Below are 22,477 nucleotides of genomic sequence, written 5' to 3' on the forward strand. Positions count from 1 at the left end.
GAGCTATTGCCCAACTCCTACAGTAGGAACTCTTTATCTAATGTTATTTTAAGATAAAAGTTAATGGGTATGAACAATCAATTCTAAACTATCATGGCCCTTGAAATAAATAAAGCTTTACATAATGCATAAATGGAAAGGCCTTAAATTTTTTGAAAATTCCAAAGTTGCAAATATCATGACATTTTGTTCAAAAATGCTGTGTCACATATTCAATGACCATAACACAGCTGAGAAGTTTAATATTGGTAGTTACTAACTTAGAGTTCCCTTTCTATCTCAAGCATGTCCTTTACAGATAATCGAGGATCATTTATTGCATTTGACCATCATATTATTTCAGCTTATTTTAAACTCAAAGTCATGCTGCCTTTTTGCTGATAATAGCACAGATCATCCCCTAGCCTTGAAAGCAAGCAGTCCATGGTATATGTAAAATAACATCCTGAAATTCACACAAGCAAGTGGAATAGGTTTGCAATTCCTCTTCAGATAGCCAATTGATCTGCACAGCAGCCCCTTGAAAAATATCTATTTACAGAGATTTTGGTCTTTTGTGTTCACTTATTCATTTATTTAAGGGTGTGGGGGTGCGCATGTGCATATACATGTGCAAGAGTACATGTAAACATTTCACAACATGCATGCCACTGTCAGCTTGAGGCTGGTTGTAAAATTCAATGGCAAAGAATTTGGTTTGGGGAAAAGTGACATACAAATACCTTGTTGCACTAAAGAATTTTAGAAGAACCTTCAGTTGAAGATGGAAAAAAATCGTTTTTTCCATTTGCTAATGGCTTTAGTTGGTAAACAATAAAAATATTCAGTTCTCCCATACACCTCCCAATATTATAAACTAAAAAAGCTTTCTTAACCCCATCTTCACCTCTTGAAAATAACCATGATTTATAGTTTGGTATATACACATCTGCCAAAATATGTAAATATGTAATTTTTCAGTTGAATTAAGTGAGATTTTTGCTCACAGTATATATTTTTTACACTCAGGATCTTCAACAGATGCATATATTCATATATATTCTATACATAAAGTATTACCTATATTTTAGAATTAGATTGTAAGTCATTTTGTTGTTGAAATATCATTTATTTAAATAGCCTTCTACTATTGAATATTTAGGTTGTTTACAGTGATTTGTTATTACTATACTACACTATACTATACTATACTATACTATACTATACTGAAGAACCCTGTGTATAATCTTTCTGCAACCCCCTCCATTTATGCCATCCTTCATTCTTCCACCATCTTGTTTTTTGATTTTTCACTTCTAGTAATTGAACCCAGGGTTTTCTACATGCTAAACAAATGCTCTACCACGGAGTCATACCCCTATTAACTTTTCTTGTACTTTAAGGTAGGATCTTACTATATAGCATAGGCCAGTCTCAAACTCATGATCCTCCCGCCTCAATTCCCTGAGTAGATGGGTTTAGAGGCATGTACTACCAAGCCCAGTAAGATTTATTTCTCAAAGTGGATTGCCAAATCAATGTGATTTGCACTTACAGGGTATATGTAATTCAAGTTTATATAGCTACTTCCGGGTTGTCCTCTACAGAAGCAATTACAGAGGCTAAAATTAGACATATCTATATTTCCCGGTTTTCTGTCTCTCCCAACTTGCATTTGTGTCTTTCATAGGATCATGCTGACATTGAGTGGAAATTTGCAAGAACAAAGCTATGGATGAGTTACTTTGATGAAGGTGGTACCTTGCCACCTCCTTTCAACATTATCCCCAGTCCCAAATCATTTATGTATCTTGGCAATTGGTTCAATAACACCTTCTGTCCAAAAAGAGACCCTGATGGAAGACGGAGACACAACTTGAGAAGCTTCACAGTAAGACAAAAAAAAATCTGTCTCTTTTTACAAGAAACTGTTTTCTTCCTTCCCCTTCTTTATGACAGTTCCTATCATAAATATTATAAAATAATTCCAACTAATGTTCTTGCTATCTGTCAGGGAGGAGCTATTGTATCATTCTACAATCCTAATATTTACCAAATTCTTGGGGTGGGTAAATGGCTAAGTGCTAGCCAACTGATGAAAACCTCTCTGTCCATTTTGAATTACAGGAGCGCCATGCTGATAGCCTGGTCCAAAATCAACATTATCAGGTACTGCTTACCCATTGGGGGCTAAACACAACAGTTTTTGATCAGTTCTGTGGGGGTAGAGAAGCAAACTCTACTCTAGCTATGTCTAAACTTAACTTGGGTAGGAACCCTTGAAAGACTAATTCACTCAAGACTGAAGTAATTCATCAGGTCGGAGTCAACTGCTTGATATCTCTGTTGATATCCCTTTAACACTACCTCATAAGGATGTGAGTCAGCCATACCTTAGAAAGCTATCTTCCTTGAGATTAAGCAGCAGATGAGTAGTTGCTCAGTCAATGAGTAAATGAGTACCTATTGCACACAAGACACTAAGACACACATTAGAGAAATCATTGTGTAAAAGCAAGACACCTTAGAAGCCTATCATCTTTCAGGAATGAGAGATATTACTTCATTAAAGCTAATAAAATTAACTGACCAGATGGGCAAAAACTTACTGCGAACAAAAAGCACACACAGCAATGGGAATACACAATAAGTAGCAAATACAGAATATGAGGAAATTATTAGCAACTTCAGTGAAGTAAAATCTTTTATCAGGACACAGATCTTTCTAAATTATAAACATGACTTTAATCAAAGGAGCAGATATGTGCTTCTGATGGGACCAACCAGAAGACAACTAAGCACACAGATATGTGAGATATTTATGGAAAGTAATCTTTGAAAATCACAGATAAAAGACTATATTTAACGTTCTAGATCAAAATAAATGCAGAGTAGGGGACATATCTCAGGTGGCAGACTCATTGCCTACCACACATCAGGCCCTGAATATGATCCCCAATGCCATCTAAACAGTGTGATTGGGGCAAAAAGATCGGAAGTTCAAGGTTATCCTCAACTATGTAACAAGTTTACATCTTGAGTTACATGAAACTTTATCTTAAGAAACCCAAACAGAAAAATATCCTACAAGGTTTAATGGAAAGGAAACTCAACCTTATTCCACAAATGGTTTCCCAAATTTTATTCATCTTAGGCACAAATAGCAATGAGCAACACAAAGTACAGTGTTTCATAGGTGACCCTTTCCTCACTATGTCTACCTCCATCTCTAATCATGATAGAAAATGCTAACACCTAGGCAAGATTCATTGCTTTTACTTTCTGCTTCAAACATCATTAACAGGACATTTCCTGGGCATCTCACTGACTTATTGAAGTTCACCGAGTAGCAGAAACGGTAGCCACAGCATTATTAACTATTACTATAGACTCTGGAATCAGCTTGAAGTAGAACTGAAATCTAATTTTTCCATTGTCTAGCACTGTGATCCTGAAGACGCCAGTTAACAACACTAAGCCTCAGCTTCTTCATTTGTAAACCAGGAAGAAAAATAAAAGTTAAATTACAGGGTGGTGAAAATTCAGTGGGGATTTAAACCAGGAATAACAGTAAAAGCTAAATTATGGGGCTGGGAAAATTCAGTGGGGATGGCGCCTGGCACATTGCAGTAAGCAGCAGCAATCGTCAATACCAACCTGGCAGCCATGTGTGTTCCATTAAACATTAAACCTGAGGCTAATAGAGGCATTCCCTGTAAAAGTGAAGTGTAGGTTGATTCTATAAAACATATCTTGATCATAAAATTACTAGCTCGTGATAGGTGGTGATGGCACATGCCTTTAATTCTGGCACTTGGGCGGCAGAGGAACTCTGTGAGTTCCAGGCCAGGCTGGTCTGCGGAATGAGTTTCAGCATAGCCCAGGCTACACAGAAAAATAACTGTCTCAAAACACAAAACAAACAAAAAATTTACTAACTCACTTAGTGACTCCCAACTTCATGAAGAGAAAAACCCCCTATTTCACTAAAAATACTAAAGTTTAATCCATCCCAGAGGAATGGATATTGAATTGAATATGAGCATTCAAGGGATATAATACTTTCATCATACACACGCACACACACACACACACACACACACACACACACACACACACACTACATGCTTACTTTATACTTGAGTAGAAATTCTTCCTTTGGGGTAAATTTAATGGTAACTGGCACACTCTGCCACCAAAATTCAGAGATGCAATGACTTAGTAACTCAATGAACTTAAGTTTTTTGGCAGAAAACTTCTAGGTACAGTGAGGATTTCCTATGGCAAAGATGATCTAAGTGAGTCTTCTGCGCGGATTCTTTATTTACCTGATAGTCTGAACAGAAAACTGAATACCTCGTCATGCTTTCTCAATTCCAGGAAGTTATCAAAAATTTAGTCAAGAGATATGTGGCTGCAATGATAAGAAACTCCAAAACAAATGAGGGATTAACAGAAGAAAACTTTAAGGTAATTTAATCATGAAGTGGGTAAATATCTCTCTCTCTCTCTCTCTCTCTCTCTCTCTCTCTCTCTCTCCTATATTTTCATATAGTGCAAGAAAAACTCAATTACAAGTCTTATTAGTCTAAAAATTATTCTTTATATTTTTTTTGAAAATTGAGTTTATGTGTGTGTGCATTGCCTGCACATTTGTTGTCTAGGTGTCAGATTGCCCCAGGGAGTGGTGGTAAGCAGGTTGTTGAGAGCCACCATGTGGGTAGTGGGAACTGAACCCAGGTCCTCTGGAAGAGCACAGTTCTCTTAACCACTAAGCCATGTCTCTAGTCCCTGCAATTCTTATTCTGTCTTGGAATTATCTGCCATCCAGTAAGTGGAGAAAATTTTTCCTTTTCTAAAAAAAAAATTATGCTTATAATTGAAATAGAATATTACTTTTCATCCTTCCTCCTGCTCCTCCCAGCTACACACCTCCATATCTCTCCCATATTCCCAACTCTATAGTTCATAGCTTCTTTTTTGTTTCATATATGTATATATGTATATATACATATATATACACATACATACAATTTTTTGAGTATAAACAGAGACTGTGCTGTTTTCTGGATGCCCAGACCTGAATAATCACACAAAACTATATTAATTACAACACTCTTTGGCCAAAGGCTTAGGCATATTCCTAGCTAGTTCTTACATCTTAAACTAACCCATCTCTATTAATCTGTGTATCACCACGAGGCTGTGGGTTACTGGAAAGGTTCTGGCATCTTTCTCCTTCAGCAACTACATGGCATCTCCTTGACTCCACCTACTCTCTATATATCTTTGTTTGGTTTTCCTGCCTGGCTTTACTCTGTTAAACCATTGTCCAAAATGGCATTATTCATTAACCAATAAAAGCAACACATATACACAGAAGGACATCCCACATCATTTTGTGTTTTTGTTATTTACATTTACATGGCTTCAGTGTTGATCACTTTACACTGAACAACCATTTAGGGAACTTATCTCTGGGGGAGAGGTTCATTCTTCTCCTCATAGTCACTATTATCTATAATTTTTTGTCTCAGATTGGGGCCACACACAATTTGGGGTTGAGAGGTTTTTATCAATGTCTGTTACAATCAGTTTTACTACCAAAGTGAACCTGTTCTTTCCTTTGATAATATCAGGGTGGAGAATAATTTACTTAACTGATATAGCAAGAATGCATGCTAAGGGATAAGGCAGCAAAGAGAAAATGCCTGGAGGCCTTAAATGCCTTCTTTAAAAGATCGGCAATTAAATCCAGAATATGTATTTTTAAATTTTAAGTCTAAAGAAACTACAATTACATAGTAGAATTTTTCCACTCTTGGTATCAACCTAAAAGAGTGATTCTCACACAGGGGCATTTATGTAGTTAGGGCACATTTGGCCATCTGGAAATGTTTTAAATTGTCATACTGGCATCTAGTGGGTACAAAGAGGGTTGCTACTAACAATCCCACAATTAACAAGATAGCTTTCCATCATAGAAAACTATCCTACCAATTTGGGCGGTGGTGGTGCACACCTTTAATCCCAGCACTTGGGAGGCAGAGGAAGGCGGATCTCTGTGAGTTCGAAGCCAGCCTGGTCTACAAAAGTTAGTGCCAGGACAGCATCCAAAGCTACACAGAGAAACCCTGTCTCAAACAAACAAACAAACAAAAACTATCCTGCCAGACATATCAGTAGAGCCTAGAATAAAAACCCTATCCCAGGATCCATGACACATGCACACACAGATATATAACATCCCTGGAAGGCACTCAGGAATTCTATTACCTTAATCCACAGATGGAAATTAGGTGTTGAAGACCAATGTGCCAATCACTTTACTAAGTTATTATTGCATGTCAGTTCATGAGTATAGAAGCTAGGGGAGTTAGAAAAAGGATAATGGAGATGGAGAGGTACCAGGTACCGAAAAGCCCTGTAGTCCATGATACAGTATTTATAGTGTTTCCTTAAGACAAGACACATTACCAAGACATTTTAAGCATGTGAATGACTTGATCAGATTTAAACATTGAAAACCTCTAAAGGAACAAGTTAATAGTATGCAAGCAACTGTCTCATCACCTGATACTTCATTTCTTCAGTTTCCTTCCTGGATCCTAAAGGTCTTCTCTTCTTCAGCTGTCCTTTTCCTTCAGACACTCAGGAGAGCCAGTTTTCTAATCAAATAACTTGCGAGCAAGCACTTTATTTTTAACATCTTGTGTGTGAGAGTGTTGTGCCTATATGTGCATTTTTCTGCATATATGTATGTGCACCATGTGTGCACTCATGCAGGTAAAGGCCAGGAGAGGGTGTTGTTGCATCCCCTAGAACTGGAGTTACAGGTGGTTGTGAGATGCCATGTGGATGCTGAGAATTGAACCCAGGTCATCTGGGAGAGGAGCCAGTACTCCTAACTGCTAAGCCATTTTTCCATCCCAGTTATTACTTTGTTAGGGATTAGTTTATGTTTTTGTTCCACAGGTTCTGAAATAAACCTTACCCACTGTAGTTTTTCCACTGGTCACAGAAGTCTTTCTGTGCTTAACTAATGAAAGGTTTTTACAGTATAATGTGTGCTTATTGGTTTATTACTATGTAAAACAGCCTATCCAAAATTCCAAGTATCTTCTTTAAAGACCTTTTTTTTTTATTCCTAACAAAACATGTCTTCTTTCTTTTGCTAGGAATTAAAACAGGACATCTCAAGCTTTCGATATGAAGTACTTGACCTCTTGGGAAACAGAAAACAACCAAGAAGAAGCTTTTCCACTAGCAGTGCTGAATTCTCTCAAAGGGATGATACCAATGATGGCAGTGGTGGGGCACGGGCCAAATCTAAGAGCGTCTCTTTCAATTTAGGCTGCAAGAGAAAGGCCTGCCATGAGGCACCTCTCATCAGAACCATGCCAAGAGCCAGTGGTACTCACGAGAAGTCAAAAGCAGAGTCGTCAAGCAAACGGTCCTTCATGGGCCCCTCTTTCAAGAAACTGGGTCTCCTATTTTCCAAGTTTAATGGTCAGAGCTCTGAACCTACTACGTCAGAGCCAATATACACCATCTCCGATGCCATTGCCCAGCAGCATTATATGTGGGAGGACATCAGATATTCTCAGATGGAGAAAGGGAAGGCAGAGGCCTGTTCTAAAAGCGATTTGAACCTCAGTGAGGTAGAGTTAGGTGAAATCCGGGGTGCTGCTCGGAGCAGTGAATGCCCCCTAGCCTGTTCCAGCTCTTTTCACTGTGTACCCAGCATCTGCTCCTCAAATTCTAAACTTTTAGACTCATCAGAGGATGTGTTTGAAACTTGGGGAGAGGCTTGTGACTTGATCATGCACAAATGGGGTGATAAACAGGAAGAACAAGTTACAACTCGGCTCTAAGTCAAGCCCCCCCCCCCATCATCTGTTCTGAAATTCAAGAGAACATTTGTAATTCCTCATTCTCAGAGGTGACCGCAAATATGGTTCCCTCATGGTCCCCCGCCAAGGAGTGGAACTCTTATTATTTTCCGTCTTTTATAGCCACATTCTTCGTGTTCTGTTTTACTGCTATTATAATTTGCCTTTTTGTAACTATAAATACTAGATCCATCACAAAACCAACGGAAGCAGAATTGCCCCAGTCAGCAGAGATGCAGTTGCGTGCTTAATCCCTTTGCTTTGCTGTTCTTATCCTTGTCTTGTTGAAGCTCCTGGTGCCACTTTGCTACAATAGCTGCCGCACAGATTCCTGACTTTCCTCGGGATCTCACACCCATCTCCCGACAGAGCTGAGGGATATGGTCCGCAGTCCCTACCAGCTATCAGATAAGGCAAATCAACCTGCCTGTCTTTGTTGCTCTACAGTGCTTCACGCTGCCCATGCTGGTTCAATAAACACAATGAACAGCATGAAAGGGAGACTGGACTCCAAAGAATTGTCAGCTTGTGGTTTCTAGGTAGACCTGGCCTTTCTGTTTTGTTTCAAGACACCATAACTTCTAATTGTGGGGACTGTTGAGGTTTTGTTTCTTAACGATGTGTTAATTTTTTAACGTGTGCCAATGAGATATTTACTCTACAGGGTGTGTCACAGCTAATTTTTAGCTGCTTTGCTTTCCCGTGTTTGTATATTTTGGTTAACTTATATATTTTAAATTTTGAGAGTATCAAAGTTAGTGTTTAGGATGTGTACTTTTTTCCAAAAAAAAAAAAAATCTTCTACTGCATTCTAACCAATAGTTACTACAGCTCAAACATTGGCAAGAAAAAAGATAATTAGCTGGTATATTTATAGGGTCCTATCTACTGTGGATAGTTTTAATCATCATTGATATAAAGGCATTTTTAAGATTAAAGACTGGATTTGAAATATTTTATATCAGAAAAATGACATTTTACGGAGGTGTTTAAATATAGGGGGGAAAGAGCACCTCAATTTAATTAATTGCTTTCTGGAAAGAAAACCTAGCAGACACAATTTTAGGTTCAGATAACCTAATTCAGGTTGCAGCTGCAATATCCACTGGGGGACAGTGGAATCTGCATGTGTGAACTGTTAGAGATAAAATGTAATAATCCTAGTGGATTCATAGAACTCAATTCTGCCTTCAAAGAAAGCTACATTTACACATTCAAACTCTTTCCCATAGTCCAGGAGTACTTAATTACAACACAAGTTCAAATGAATTTAGGATGAATATGGTAGCCATCTTGGGATTGATATCCACTAAACAATGGCCTACTGAGCAAGCATAGTTTTACCATCATATGTGTTGCTTGTGGAGATTAACAATTTATATGGTAGAAAAGTAAACCTGTTCATTGGGCCCACCTGTTCTTTTTAAATGTCAACACCAACAAGAATCCATCTACATTCTTGTGTAATGTCTGCTGGATGTGAAATAAGGAACTGTTAATGTAAATGTGTCTGTAGACTTGCTTTTGACAGTGTAGTTTATGTTAAACCGATTTTCCACCTCTATCCCTAGTATTGGTGAATGATGGTAAAACTGTTTCTTGTGGAAATGAGCCAAATCAAGGACAAGGGAGGCAGGAAGTGGTGTTGAATACAACTCAGATACACAGAAAAAGGAATTATGAGAGCAAAATGAACCAACACACATTTGGCAAGGGTCTGTTCCAAAATAATCTTAGTCTTATCTGAAGTGCTCATATATTCAAATCCAACTGCTGCCCTACTTTACTGAGGGACTATCACAAATAGCTCCAATACTGAGACAGATTACTTTCTAAAAGGAAGAGTTCTAAACTAATTTCAGCATTTCCAACTGTAAAATTTATTCTTAATGATAAACTAACCTACTACAACCGTAACTCACAAAACCACCAACAAAACCAATATATAAGCATATAGTAAAAACATCTTTCTCACAAATATATGGACTATTAACAATCTATGTGGGTTGTTAGCAAGAAGGTCTAACAGGAAAGGCAAACAAACAACAAAAAGATAAACAAACAACAAAAAAAACTGCTGAAGATTCTACAGGAAGAAAATGAAAGGTAAAATTTTGGACTCAACATTCATAGCAGCAGATGTAGTAAGATGAGGCTCAAATAGAAATATGAAAGCAGCTACCTGAATTCTCAGGTCATCTGAAAAATATAATGTCCAAAGTAGGAGCTTCCATACAAGATCTAATCATTTTATTTAAAATACAGCTTCATCAATCCCATAGCACACTTCCACAACCAAGGCACTTAGTTGCCTGGAGTCGAACAAGTGACAATGACATATTTAGGAAGGAGAAGCAGTCAGAATTTAAATGTTTCTCATCGATTCTACAAGCAATGGCACTAAAATCAATGCTAGTGTGGGCACACAAGGAGAGTTCTAAACCCAGGCCATCAACCTCATTAGTTTACTTAATGTTAAAGGGAATAGAATTTCCTAAAGTACTAAGTTTAGACTTAACTATTTGAATCCCCCCCCCCTTTAAACACAGTATGACCATGGTCTCTTATTTCAGTGGTAGAACAGTAACAGACCTTGTCCAGATTATTTCGGTTCAGATAAGACTAAGTACAACCTTTCCAAGAAAAATAAATGGATTTGTTTTTATTGCTTTTCATGTGTATACTACAGGTAATAATCAATAAGAGAGAAATATTTTAACTGCTTACAGATTCTGTTTCTTCGGTAATTTACGAAATGGGGATAGAGAATTTCTTCCTAGTCAAAATAGTGAATGCAATTTGGAGCTACAGACTTAACAGTTGATATAGGAAAGAGAAAAACTAGAAAATAGAGGTTATGCTTGATAAATTTTCTCAGCGTAGTCAGTGACCCCTCACACATCGTCATAGAGAAAATGTTTGTGTCAAAACTAAGGTTATAATTATATCTCCTGAGTTTAATTTATGAAAGAAAAATTTCAGTGTTTGTACAAATGGCATTTTGACTCTGCAGATTATTTTAAAAGCTAAAACCTCTGAGTAATTACTTTATTTAAATATTTTCTGTAACAAGTGCAAAGTTAGTGTCAACCTGAAATGTGTGAAAAAGAATCTTGTATAATAATTTTGTGTGTTTTTAGCTCCAGTATAAAGAAAAATATAGCATTTACTTCCCCTCCCACAAAATGTATGGCTACTTAGAAATAAGATGTTTTGTTCCTCCTTTTCCAATGTAACCATTTATACCTATTAATAAATGTTGATGGACAGCATTGGGTTTTGCACTATAATTTAGCCACCACCGCCCGGTCACAAGTCCAAAATTTTATACCTAACTAACTTGTTATCATAGGTATGAAAACTGAAACTATAACTATCTAGTCTTCAACTCCATCAAAGGCACCAGAAGAAAATAATATTACTTAAATAAACAAAAAATGGATTCCAGACGACTTCTAAAAAGTCTAGAAATGAAATAGACATCTGACTGCCTGGACAGTCACCCAAAGTTCCTTGGCATAGTTGGGGCCATCTTCAGCCTACAGGCCAATACGATCTCGCAGACTTTTCAATGAAGCAGGAAATTTGACAGACTGTCCCACTTATATTGGCAGTTTTTCAGTCACTTTCCTCTGTGACCTGCAGAATGTCTGATAGTTCTTCTGTGAGTCAGAAACCCTGAAGATCATTCCACCTTTTTCAGTCTGGCAAAGTTCACTAGTGGTCCCTTTCCTGTGGGTCCTGCATGTCCAGTTTATACAACATACTGTCAAGCAGTCCAAGCAAGAGCAGCTTCTTTCCCAAACAGCTAATCTTGCCACAATGATAGCAAACTCCAAAAGGAATTTCTTCAATGCCCATCATCTCTGAAGTAAATTGGTGCTGTCAGGAGCAGATGTGTCTCATTGTCATGTAAAGGCTTAAATAAAAAACATTTAAAATGCCATATACTGTAGATCTTTGAAAGGTTTGAAAGCCATCTATCTAAAATCAAACTATGTATGATCTGGAAAGCATACCTAGCATATATCTACAAATTTGATTGTTATAGATGAATTAACTACTGACCTGTATTTCTTTATTATCCTAAATAGTTCATCATGATAGCTTTCAAAAACTAGAATTTTACTTTACATTTTTAAATGAACTACCTAGATAACCTAGATACAAAACCTTAAACAAGAGCAGAAACATATACACAATATGTTGTAACAAAAATAACCTTAAATACTTAACATACAGAAATCCTTTAAACAAGAGCAGAAACATACAATATGTTGTAACAAAATAACCTTAAATATTTATCAACATATGAAAATCTTTTAAAGAGTAGAAATGATATGCAATAACAAAAATTACCTTAAATTTGTATCAATATACAAAAGTCCTTTAAACAAGAGGAAAAACATATATAGTGTAACAAATTTCAGCAGTGTAACAAAATTGACTGAATTTATACTTATATACCAAAACCCATGCCAATGCAAAATATTTGAGATAGTTATTTTATCCTATATTTCTACAGCAGCCTAAATATAACAAACATCCATGTCCCACAAAATAACCAAAGACTACTTCCTATGGAATGTGGGCAAAGTACTTTTAGGATCCCCAAAAGAAAATTTGAAATAATGGCCAAGTTGGAAAGACCAGTTATAACCTTTGTTGATAGCTATCATCTGTCAAGTTTCAAGAGCTCTCCCCCAATCAAACCAGATCCATATCAACCTGCAATGAATCCACAGCTTCTTGTTGAAAAACTTCAAAATCAACACAATAACATACAGGATCCAGACTCCCCATGTTTCCCATCTTTACATGGCTTTTTTCATTTACACTACTTGTACTGTCTCTTTAAAGACTTTACTTTTTTATTATTTTTTAATCTATTTCTTCCTATGACTGCCTATACCCATTTTCTCTAGCCTAAGCACATTGTCAAACACACTGGAACCAGTTTAGAAGTTTTGTTTTGTCCTCCCCCCTCCCCCGCCCCAATCTGGACCTCTTTTGCTGTTTATCTTTAGCTATTTTTGACTGCACAAGCAAACTTTAGATTGCTAAGCTATACCTGGATCCTCTGCGTGCTCTAGCAACTGGCTCTGCCCACTCTCAGATCAGGTCATGAGAGACAAGCCCAAAGCTTGTCTGAGGTTCCTGAGAATTTCTTTAAACCTTGCTAGCTATGGAAGCCAGAACTTGAATTGTCACAAGCCTTTTTTTTTTTTAAACTTGTTTCTAGTTTAGTGCTGCTAGCTGAACATTAGCACCTCTTAAAGTTCTTTTTATTTTTTTTCAGCTTTCACAGGCTCTAGATATATTTTTGAGCCCCACAATGGAATGCAAAAATTACTGTGTGATATTTTACTCTTTTGGCTTTTTGAGGAGCCCACCACTCAACTCCCAAATAAATCATACAAAGAGGCTTATTTCTTAATTATGAATACCCAGCCATACTTTGGCTTGTTTCTAGCCAGCTTTTCTTATCTCAAATTATCTTCACTACCTATTCCTTCTGGGCTTTTATCTTCCTTACTTCTGTATATCTTATTTTCCTTCTTACTCTGTGCCTGGCTCAGTGGCTGGCCCCTAGTTTTCTTATTGCTCTTCTCTTTCTTTCTCCTTTTATACTCTGCCAGCCAGCCCCACCTATCCTTGCTGCTGCCTAGCTATTGGCCATTCATCTCTTAATTAGGACCATCAGGTGTTTCAAACAGACCAAAAAAAAAAAAAAAAAAAAAAAAAGCTTCAGTTAATCAAATGCCGCATAACCAAGTCTCACACCTGAAAATATTCCCCAACAGGAATACATAAGCAACATAAGCAATGTGGTTTAAAGTAACAAATGTTGTATACTTGATTTAATAACAAGTTCAACTCATTACACAATGGTTTAAATTTTTAAGGACAATTATCAAATTATGCTGCATCGACTGGTAATGAATGTTCTTAAGACAAGGCAACATGTTGTGTAATGTTTCATACTCCTTTGGCTTTTTGGGGACACACCACCCAGCTCCCAAATAAATCACATACGGAGGCTTGCTATTAGTTATGAGTACCCAGCCTTAGCTTGGCTTGTTTCTTGCCAGCTTGTCTTAAATTATCCCCAACTACCTTTTGCCTCTGGCCTTTTAGCTCTATTTCTATATCCTTTCTTTACTTCTTTCTCTGTGGCTTGCTGTGTAGCTGGGTGGCTGGCCTGATGTTTTCCTCCCCTTGTTCTTTCCCTCATTCTCTCACCTCCCAAATTTCTCCTTCTATTGATACTCTCTACCTGCTAGCCCCTCCCCACCCCTGCTCCTGCCTCGCTATTGGCCATTCAGTTCTTTATTAGGACCATCAGGTGTTTGAAACATAGTAACATAGCTTCAAAGTTAAACAAATGTAGTGTAAACAAAAGTCACACACGTGAAAATATTCCCCAACTACAACAACTTAAAGTTTGCAATAATAAAAGCATACAACAGAAAACTTATGGCAGAAGTGATCATTTCATAACCACATAAATCCCTGACCCTATTTTCAAAATGTGTCAATACATTCTAAAACACTCTTTAGAAGCTTAGTGAAACATGAATTGACTTGCTGTATTAGTTTAGAAGTGTTGGGACACTCAAAACATCAGAGAATGGTTACTTTATGCTACATGAACCAGTGTTCCATCATTTGACTTGTTTCAGGGTCTTCCTTGGGTCATCCACACTGGACTACAACTATGTGAGTGAGTCCTGCCTATAAGCCACTGATTCTTTTCCAAGCACTTGACTGCTGAAATTGCAGGTGTATACAACCTTGCTTAAGTTGTCATCCGATTTCCTTTATTGAAGGTTTCAGATGCCACTGTAGTTTTACCAAGAGCAAGCAAGAACAAAAACTCTAACAAGAACTTAATTTTTTTGTTTTCGGGTTTTTTTATTTTTTAATTTATTTATTAAAAATTTCCACCTTTTCCCATTTTCCTCCCCCTCCCCTACCCTCACTCCCCCTCCCTTTCCTGTCCAAAAGCAGTCAGGGTTCCCTGCCCTGTGGAAGTTCAAGGTCCTCCCCACTCCATCCAGGTCTAGGAAGGTGAGCATCCAAACAGACTAGGTTCCCACAAAGCCCGTCCATGCAGTAGAATCAAAACCCAGTGCAATTATCATTGGCTTCTCAGTCAGCCCTCATTGTCAGCCACATTCAGAGTCCAGTCCAATCACAGGCTCGTTCAGTCCCAGTCCAGCGTTTTACGTCAATAGTCTTTTATTCCCTAGCCAGCAGACTACACAGGAAACTTGCCCAAATCATATAGCCATATTTTTTTGCTTTTTATGCACAAAAAACATGTACTTAAGTCAACAAACTTCAATTAGCAAGAACAATAAACAGCTAAAGAGGCCAAAAAAGGAAAACTGGTAAACGTAGGGACTTCACCAGAACTATGTAAGGTGGATTAGGTCTTTGTTCTCATTTTGGCAGGTGTTGGGATCCATGTGCTGGGCTCTTAGGTCATAATGGTGCCTTGATGTCTCCAACATGGCATCAGTTGTGCTAATTAATGTTTGGGTGCCTGTTATATATTAAATATCTGAGAATACAAAAGTGAGAGAAATCTCTCACCCAATCACACAAGGATGCAAGGACCAGTCTGAACCAGGCAAGTGTTTCTAAAATACAATTCCACAGAAAAGGATACCAGCATAGACAAAAGGCAAAAAGGGGGCTGGTGTAATGATTTGGCATGAGATAGTAGTTCTTAAAATCCTAATTGCGAGAAATACTGGCCCATTTTCCCAAAGGCTGCTACTCCAGAATGGCAAGCTTTACATTCTTCTAGCGTAATCCTCTTCCCACATTCTATTGGTTAAGAAAATAAAGCTTTATCTAATGAATATCTTGGGGCTTGAGATTAACCCCTTTTCTGATTGGAGGCTTGGACTCAATTTGCCTGCAATTTGCCAACTTTCAGAGTTCCAAGACAAGCGGGTGCAAGTTTCCAGCAAGGAGAGAAGAGCCTAATGTCTCCTGCTTATCTGTGACTCTATAGTGAGCTCTAAGCACACCCCATAATGAAAATCGGCCACAATGATTTATTTCTTGCAGAACCTAAACCCAAAATCCCAACTAGTACTGTGTCCATTATGAAATACAACTCTAATATACTGATTCATTCGGAACTCATTAGTTCAATCATCCTGAGAACAGCAGACTGAAGGCTGTTAGGTATCTTTCTTTGTAATGGATTCCATTCTAGCACAGTTTAAGCACCTCATGCCTTAATGTCCCAAATATTTTGCTGTTCTGTTTGGTTTGGCTTGGGTCTGGTACATAGCTCAAGAGTGAAAGCTACGATTTATTCAGAAGCAAAATTAACCTTTAAAACAAGGTGTTATTTAGAGTCAAGGCATGGACTCAGTGAATAAAAGCACTTGTTGCCAAATTTGATTCCATGAGTTCAATCCCTAGAACTCACAGATTAGAAAAAAAGAACGGATTCCCACAAGTTATCCTCTAACCTACACATGTGGATAGATAACAACACTCACCCAACACACATACACACACACCCCTTAAAGAAAACTTCAAAATTAAAAGATACTATTTATAAACACATTCTGTAGTAATCAAAGAATATTTTTGTTGCCATGTGTCTGGTAAACAAAGTATTTAGAACAAATTAAGCTCCAAAGGGCTGGTCAATAGGAAACTTGCTTGGATACACAAAAGGGCAGAGATTAAAAGGGATGATGGAGTGAGTATCACAGACAAGCATGCTTTGAGAGAGTACATACCTGAAAACACAAAATGCCAAGACATAACAAATGCTGACTTACAGAAATTAAAACAAGAAACCAGAGTTTCTTAAGGAGGCTAACAGAAATATGATAACTCATATTCATGCTCTAGTATGTCTATCATCCCTTTCTTAGACCATATGCTTAAAATCTGTGTTAAAATATCTTTAATAAACCTTGACTGTGCCTTAAAAATATTAGTAGTGCTGAGGAAGAAAAGATAGATAAAAGAATGTATGTGCTGCCAAAGCAAAAAGCAGACTATTGGGGGTGGGAATGTATAAGGGGCCAGGGAGAAAAGAGAGGACAGCAGAGAAGATGGGAATAGGAGGTCCAACAAAAACAAATTATGTTTTTAAATGCCATAAGGAAACTTAATACTTTCTTGGCTAACTAACTAATTTCAATTGGAAAAATAACCTGAATAGAACATTATCAGCAGAAAAGAAAGATATGCTAGTATTTACTGATATGGGGCTGAAATTAAATAATATTTTAAGTGGTCTTACAACTATTCCTCACCAATTCAAGCTACAAATTCATTCTTTGTAACCACAATGTCTGCAGAAACATGTTGAAACAATCAAACATCTGGTATCCTCTTTGTTGCAAAAAGAAAACTCCACTCATTTTGGCAATTTTAAATGCTAGTTTTTATTTACTGGAAATTGTGCAAAGGACACTATAATACTGTGCAGTAGGACAGTTATATAAATCCAGTATAAAGAATACCATATGTGGCAAATGTAAAGCAGAACACCATGTGCTTTCAAAACTTATTAATATCAGACTACAACTTGGTTCTGACAATTCTTAAAGAAATCTCATTTAATACAAACAAATGCTTAGGACCATAGGTTCTTGTTTTTTTTCTGTTTCTTAAATTTCTCGAAAAGTGGAAATCATTATCAATTTCAAATAGTTGATTAAGGTGCACCATACCTTAAGAAAACAAGTTGTATGTTTTCTTTCTTTTAGCAATTGGCACCATCAGTTAATACAATGTTCACAAGCTGGCTAACAGAAAACTGTCTACAATGAAATTGCTCATTATAGGCACTAGAAGTACATTCATTTCAATTTTCTTATTCATAACAAATAGATATTCCCTTGTTTTAAAGAAATATTTTACTTCAAAAGTAAAATAATTTTAAAGAGATACAATAGTCAACGTTTTTACCACCTACACCACTTAAGAACTAATAAGACATTTATCAACCATAAAAGTAAAAATGGCAGCAAAGAATATTTTATATTGCCAAATTTTAATTCTGAGGTGTATAATGAGGTGTGTTAGGTAGAAGCATATAGTTAACTGGTCCAGAATTTATAGCACCATGCATTTGGGCAGAACCACCATATGCTGGACCAACTGGATGCCACATGGCAACACTGGGATAATCTGATGCCACAGGAATGCAAGGATCAAAACCTGGCAAAGTTGACCCATAGGGATCTGCCATTACTGGATAATAGACTGCTCCATGAGGGACAGGTACGGCATCAGCAACGGGAAAAGTATCTGAAATGAGAAAGGTTTTATTACACACACATACTCTATCGTAAAAACTCACGAAATATAAATGAATATTCATACAAGAAAAATTAAATATATTATTAATTATAAGAAAGAACACAAGACCTGTCAGTAAGGCTGCTCAACGGGTGGAGATGCTTGCTGAAAAGTCTGACGGTCTAGTGAGCAACATGAGAGGAAGCTGACTCCTTTCTTGGGCTGTCCCCTGAGCGCTGCATGTGAATCACAGCAAGCACATATACACAAAGGCAGACATACATTCATACTCACACAAATTAAATAAATAAATGTAATTCAAATATTTTTTAAAGATCACAGAGGCCAGAGAGATGGCTCAGTGCTTAAGAGCATTTGTTGCTCTTCCAAAGGGCTTGGGGTCCAATACCCAACACCCACCATGGTAGCTTATAACCACCTGTAACTCCGGTTCTAGAAAGACAATCCACAACACCCTCTTTTGAACTCTTCAGAAAAAAAATGCCCCTACATGAAAAGATCACAGCAACTACAAAGAGGAATGCTTTATTCTTGGTTTTGGTTTTTGTTGTTCTTTTGAGACAAGGTCTCTACGCAGTCTGCTTGTCCTGAACTTGCTACATAGAACAGGCTAGCCAACAACTCAGCGATCCACCTGCCTCTGCCTCCTGAGTTCTGGAATTAAAGGAGAGTACCACACCTGGCAGGATCATTTTAGATATGAATAATAGTTTCTACAAGGTGTTTGAAATCTTCCAAATTAAAAAGCTGTATGTACATGAGCTTATACATACAAATAAATCAGGATGGGTAACATTATCTGTTCAGAACTGGGGAATTCAGTACTTATTTAAGTTACAAAGATCTTGAAAACATAGAAACAAATCTTTAGAAGAAACTAGATTCACTAATAGCTCCTACTGGCTTACTAAGAGTTTTAGATTACTAGAAAGCTGTTAAACTCATAATAACAGGTTCAAGTTTGCAAAACCTCTAATTTTTATTTCAAACAGAATTTTCTTTTGCTGTAAATTCAGCAAGCTGTTTTTTCCCCCTAAAATGACAGGCCCATATTTTCATTTGAGAAAATGTTGGTCAGGCCAACCATGTTTGTCTATCATTCTCTCAAGGTAAAAAAAAAAATGTTACATGTTAACAGCCCACAGTACTTTTCCTAACTTGTCACTTGTGGTGACACATATAGGAAGGATTTGCCAAAATAGAAGGAAGCAGGAGGATCATGAGTGTAAGACCACATTTAAAGTCCTAGGTACCAAATGGTGATGGCACATGCCTTATTTAATCACTGAATCACTGAACTCAAGGGGCATAGGAAAGCGGATCTTGGTGAGTTCAAACCAAGCTTGGTATAGAGTGATTTCCAGGACAGCTAGAGCTACATAGTGAAAGCCTGTGTCAAAAACCAAAATAAAAGTCCTAGGCTACACATTTTTTTTTAAAGATTTTATTTATTTATTATGTATACAACATTCTGCCTGCATGAAGAGGGCGCCAGATCTCATTACAGATGGTTGTGAGCCACCATGTGGTTGCTGGGAATTGAACTCAGGACCTTCGGAAGAGCAGCCAGTACTCTTAACCACTGAGCCATTTCTCCAGCCCTAGGCTACACATTTTAAAAGAGAGTGGTGGCTTAACAGTAAAGATCACTAGCTGCTCTACTTGCTCCTCTAGAGGTCATGAGTTTTATCCCCTGCAAGCACATATTGGCTTACAACTTTCTATGAAATCCAATGCCATCTTCTTGTGTACAGGTCGGCATACATGCAGACAAAACAATCATCTACAGGAAATACATAAATCTTAAAAAATAAAATCAAACTTCATTCAATTTATAGAAGTGTTTCATGACTAGTTTCTATATTTATCATGAAGAAAAACTAAATACTATTAGCAAGAAAGAATGAAGCTGATTTTTATAAATGAACCTTTCTGAAGAAAGAAACAAAAAAATCCACATTTTAAACAAACTATAGTAGTAATAAACATACTGATTTATTAGCACAGCTTGTTGCCAGTGCCATGATATGGTACCAGAAGTTTTATTCATCATTGACTTTAGTACCATGAATGTAAATGTTACAAGTCAATATGGACGTTTGAATGAGAATGGCCCTTATAGGGTTGGCTATACATTTGAGTTGGTAGAACTATTAAGGAGGGATTAGGAGGTGTGACCTCCTTGGAGTTACCTCCTCCCGCCGTCCCTCTCTCTCTCTCTCAGACACAGACACAGACAGACAGACACACACACACACACAAACACAGAGCCTCACGATGGTGAATCAGATGTAAGCGCTTAGCTGCTACTGCTTCAGTACCATGCATGAATGACTGTCATCATGTTCCCCACACCATGATGATCACACACTAATGCTCTGGAACTGTAAGCAAGCTCCCAATAAATTCTTTTTTTAAGTTGCCTTGGTCATGGTATCTCTTCAAACAACAGAAAAGTAACTAAGATAGTCAAAGAATGAGATGGGGCTACAACTCTGGTGGAACTCCTGCCTGGAATGCATGAAGCCCTGTGTTCAATCTGCAGTACCACAAAGAGAAAGAACACATAAAATCTTAGTATCATTTGTAAAGACTACTGGCTTCATGCATGGATTCTTTCAAAGAGCCTCAAGGATCACAAGGCATCTAAAAATTATATTTTCAGAACTGATAGTCTAAAATCATATGGATTTAATGAAATATCTGAAGATGAACTAATTATACACAATAAAATCCAACTGACTTTCTTGCTAGCAATCTCATTATATACTCACCATTTGTTGATACCCCCGCCTGTGTGTCATCTGCCCTCTCTACATCACTGTACAAATGAGGAACACTTTGGTCTACAAGAGGTTGCTCAGTATACTCCGGATAACTCTCTACATGAAGCTGCTGCTGCTGCTGCTGCTGCTGCTGCTGCTGCTGCTGCTGCTGCTGCTGCTGCACATGTGGCACATACACCATGGAGTGCCAGTAATTATGATGATAGCACTGGAGAAGGAAAAGGTACAACTGAAAACTTGAAAGCCCTTATTGTTCTCTATTCTTAAAGTAGGAAAATTCCTAGCTTAAAGAAATCAGGTCTCAATTCTCAGGTATTGTAACATCGGATATGGATCTTTTACACCACCTATAGCTCACATTTATACCAACTATGGCTATTATTTACACCAGCTATATAGCTCATTTATACCCAACTATAGCTATTATTTACACCACCTGTAGCTCATATTTATACCACCTATAGTTCATATTTACACCTAGGGTTAAATTTAGGTAATCATATCATGGAAACCAAACATATAAACAGACTTATACACAAAGATATCACTTGTAACCTTATTTTTAAAGTAAAAACTACTGAAAAACTTAAGTATTCAATGGAGTTGAGATAATTATCTATCCATGGCAGAATACTACACAGGCAAAAAGTCATGCTATTAAATATATAAAGACAAAAAACCAGGCTGGAGAGATAGCTCAGCAGTTGAAATCACTGACTACTCTTCCATAGGTCCTTAGTTTAATAGCCAGCAACAAGACGGTGGCCCACAATCATCTATAATGGGATTCAATGCCCTCCTCTGGTGTGCAGACATAACATACAGAGCACTCATATACATGAAATACATAAATAAATTGTTTTAAAAAGACAAAAAGGTACTCAAATTAAGAAAAAAGATTAGAAAATTACATAATATGATGCAGATTTTTAATAAAAATTCAAAATCTTTAAGATTGAGCAAAATTTCTAATTCTCCTTTTCTTAGCACCTTACAAGTTTCCAAATATACTGTAATGAACACTAAAACACTATCACTTTTAATATAAGAAAGTGAAAAAATGTATTATGTTATCTATCATTCATCTCCTAAAAAGGAATATACTACAACCACCTGGCTTGGTTGATGGTTTTGTTTGTTGTTGTAGTTTGTTTTTTGAGAAGAGTTTCTATATGTTATTCAATCTACCTTTGCCCTCCTGAGCTGAAGTGAAGTGATCCTTCCACCTCAGCTTCTTGAGGCACATATCATAATGCCTGGCTAGGAGAATTATTCTTAAATACCTCAGTCTTGTGAATTATATATAAAAGTTTCCATATGTGTGTAATAACTAAAGGGACAAGTAATTATCAAGTCTTAAACTACATTTGAAAAGATAGTATCAAAGAACAAATACATACCCTACTATTCTTAATTTAGCTGTATGTTAAAGGAGGAAGGTTTTCTCAGGGAAATTATAGCAATGGGCTAAGAATTAACTGAAACATCTTGAAGAGACTATTAGTTTAATGT

At 37.1% G+C, this 22,477-nt stretch overlaps 2 protein-coding genes across 5 annotated transcripts in view; one reads left to right on the top strand and one right to left on the bottom strand.

The window, feature by feature from the left end:
* Positions 1–11,132, top strand: part of LOC121444028 (short transient receptor potential channel 5) — a 300,209-nt gene extending 289,077 nt beyond the window's left edge. For both annotated transcript variants that reach the window (XM_041645758.1, XM_041645759.1), the window contains exons 8-11: positions 1,670–1,870; positions 2,107–2,148; positions 4,360–4,449; positions 7,158–11,132. In XM_041645758.1, the coding sequence (XP_041501692.1) occupies positions 1,670–1,870; positions 2,107–2,148; positions 4,360–4,449; positions 7,158–7,853 (1,029 nt within the window). In that variant the 3' untranslated portion in view covers positions 7,854–11,132. The remainder of the gene's footprint in view (positions 1–1,669; positions 1,871–2,106; positions 2,149–4,359; positions 4,450–7,157) is intronic.
* Positions 11,133–17,297: 6,165 nt separating this feature from the next.
* The window catches only part of LOC121444019 (putative bifunctional UDP-N-acetylglucosamine transferase and deubiquitinase ALG13), a 41,522-nt gene continuing 36,342 nt past the window's right edge, over positions 17,298–22,477 (bottom strand). For all 3 annotated transcript variants that reach the window (XM_041645744.1, XM_041645745.1, XM_041645743.1), the window contains 2 exons: positions 20,954–21,173; positions 17,298–18,167 (listed from right to left, as the gene is read on the bottom strand). In XM_041645744.1, coding sequence (XP_041501678.1) covers positions 17,911–18,167; positions 20,954–21,173 — 477 coding nt within the window. In that variant the 3' untranslated portion in view covers positions 17,298–17,910. The remainder of the gene's footprint in view (positions 18,168–20,953; positions 21,174–22,477) is intronic.

The sequence above is a fragment of the Microtus oregoni genome, unplaced genomic scaffold, assembly GCF_018167655.1.
Source record: "Microtus oregoni isolate MIOR12 unplaced genomic scaffold, Mior012 000116F_ref0000321, whole genome shotgun sequence".
Classification (NCBI taxonomy): domain Eukaryota; kingdom Metazoa; phylum Chordata; class Mammalia; order Rodentia; family Cricetidae; genus Microtus; species Microtus oregoni.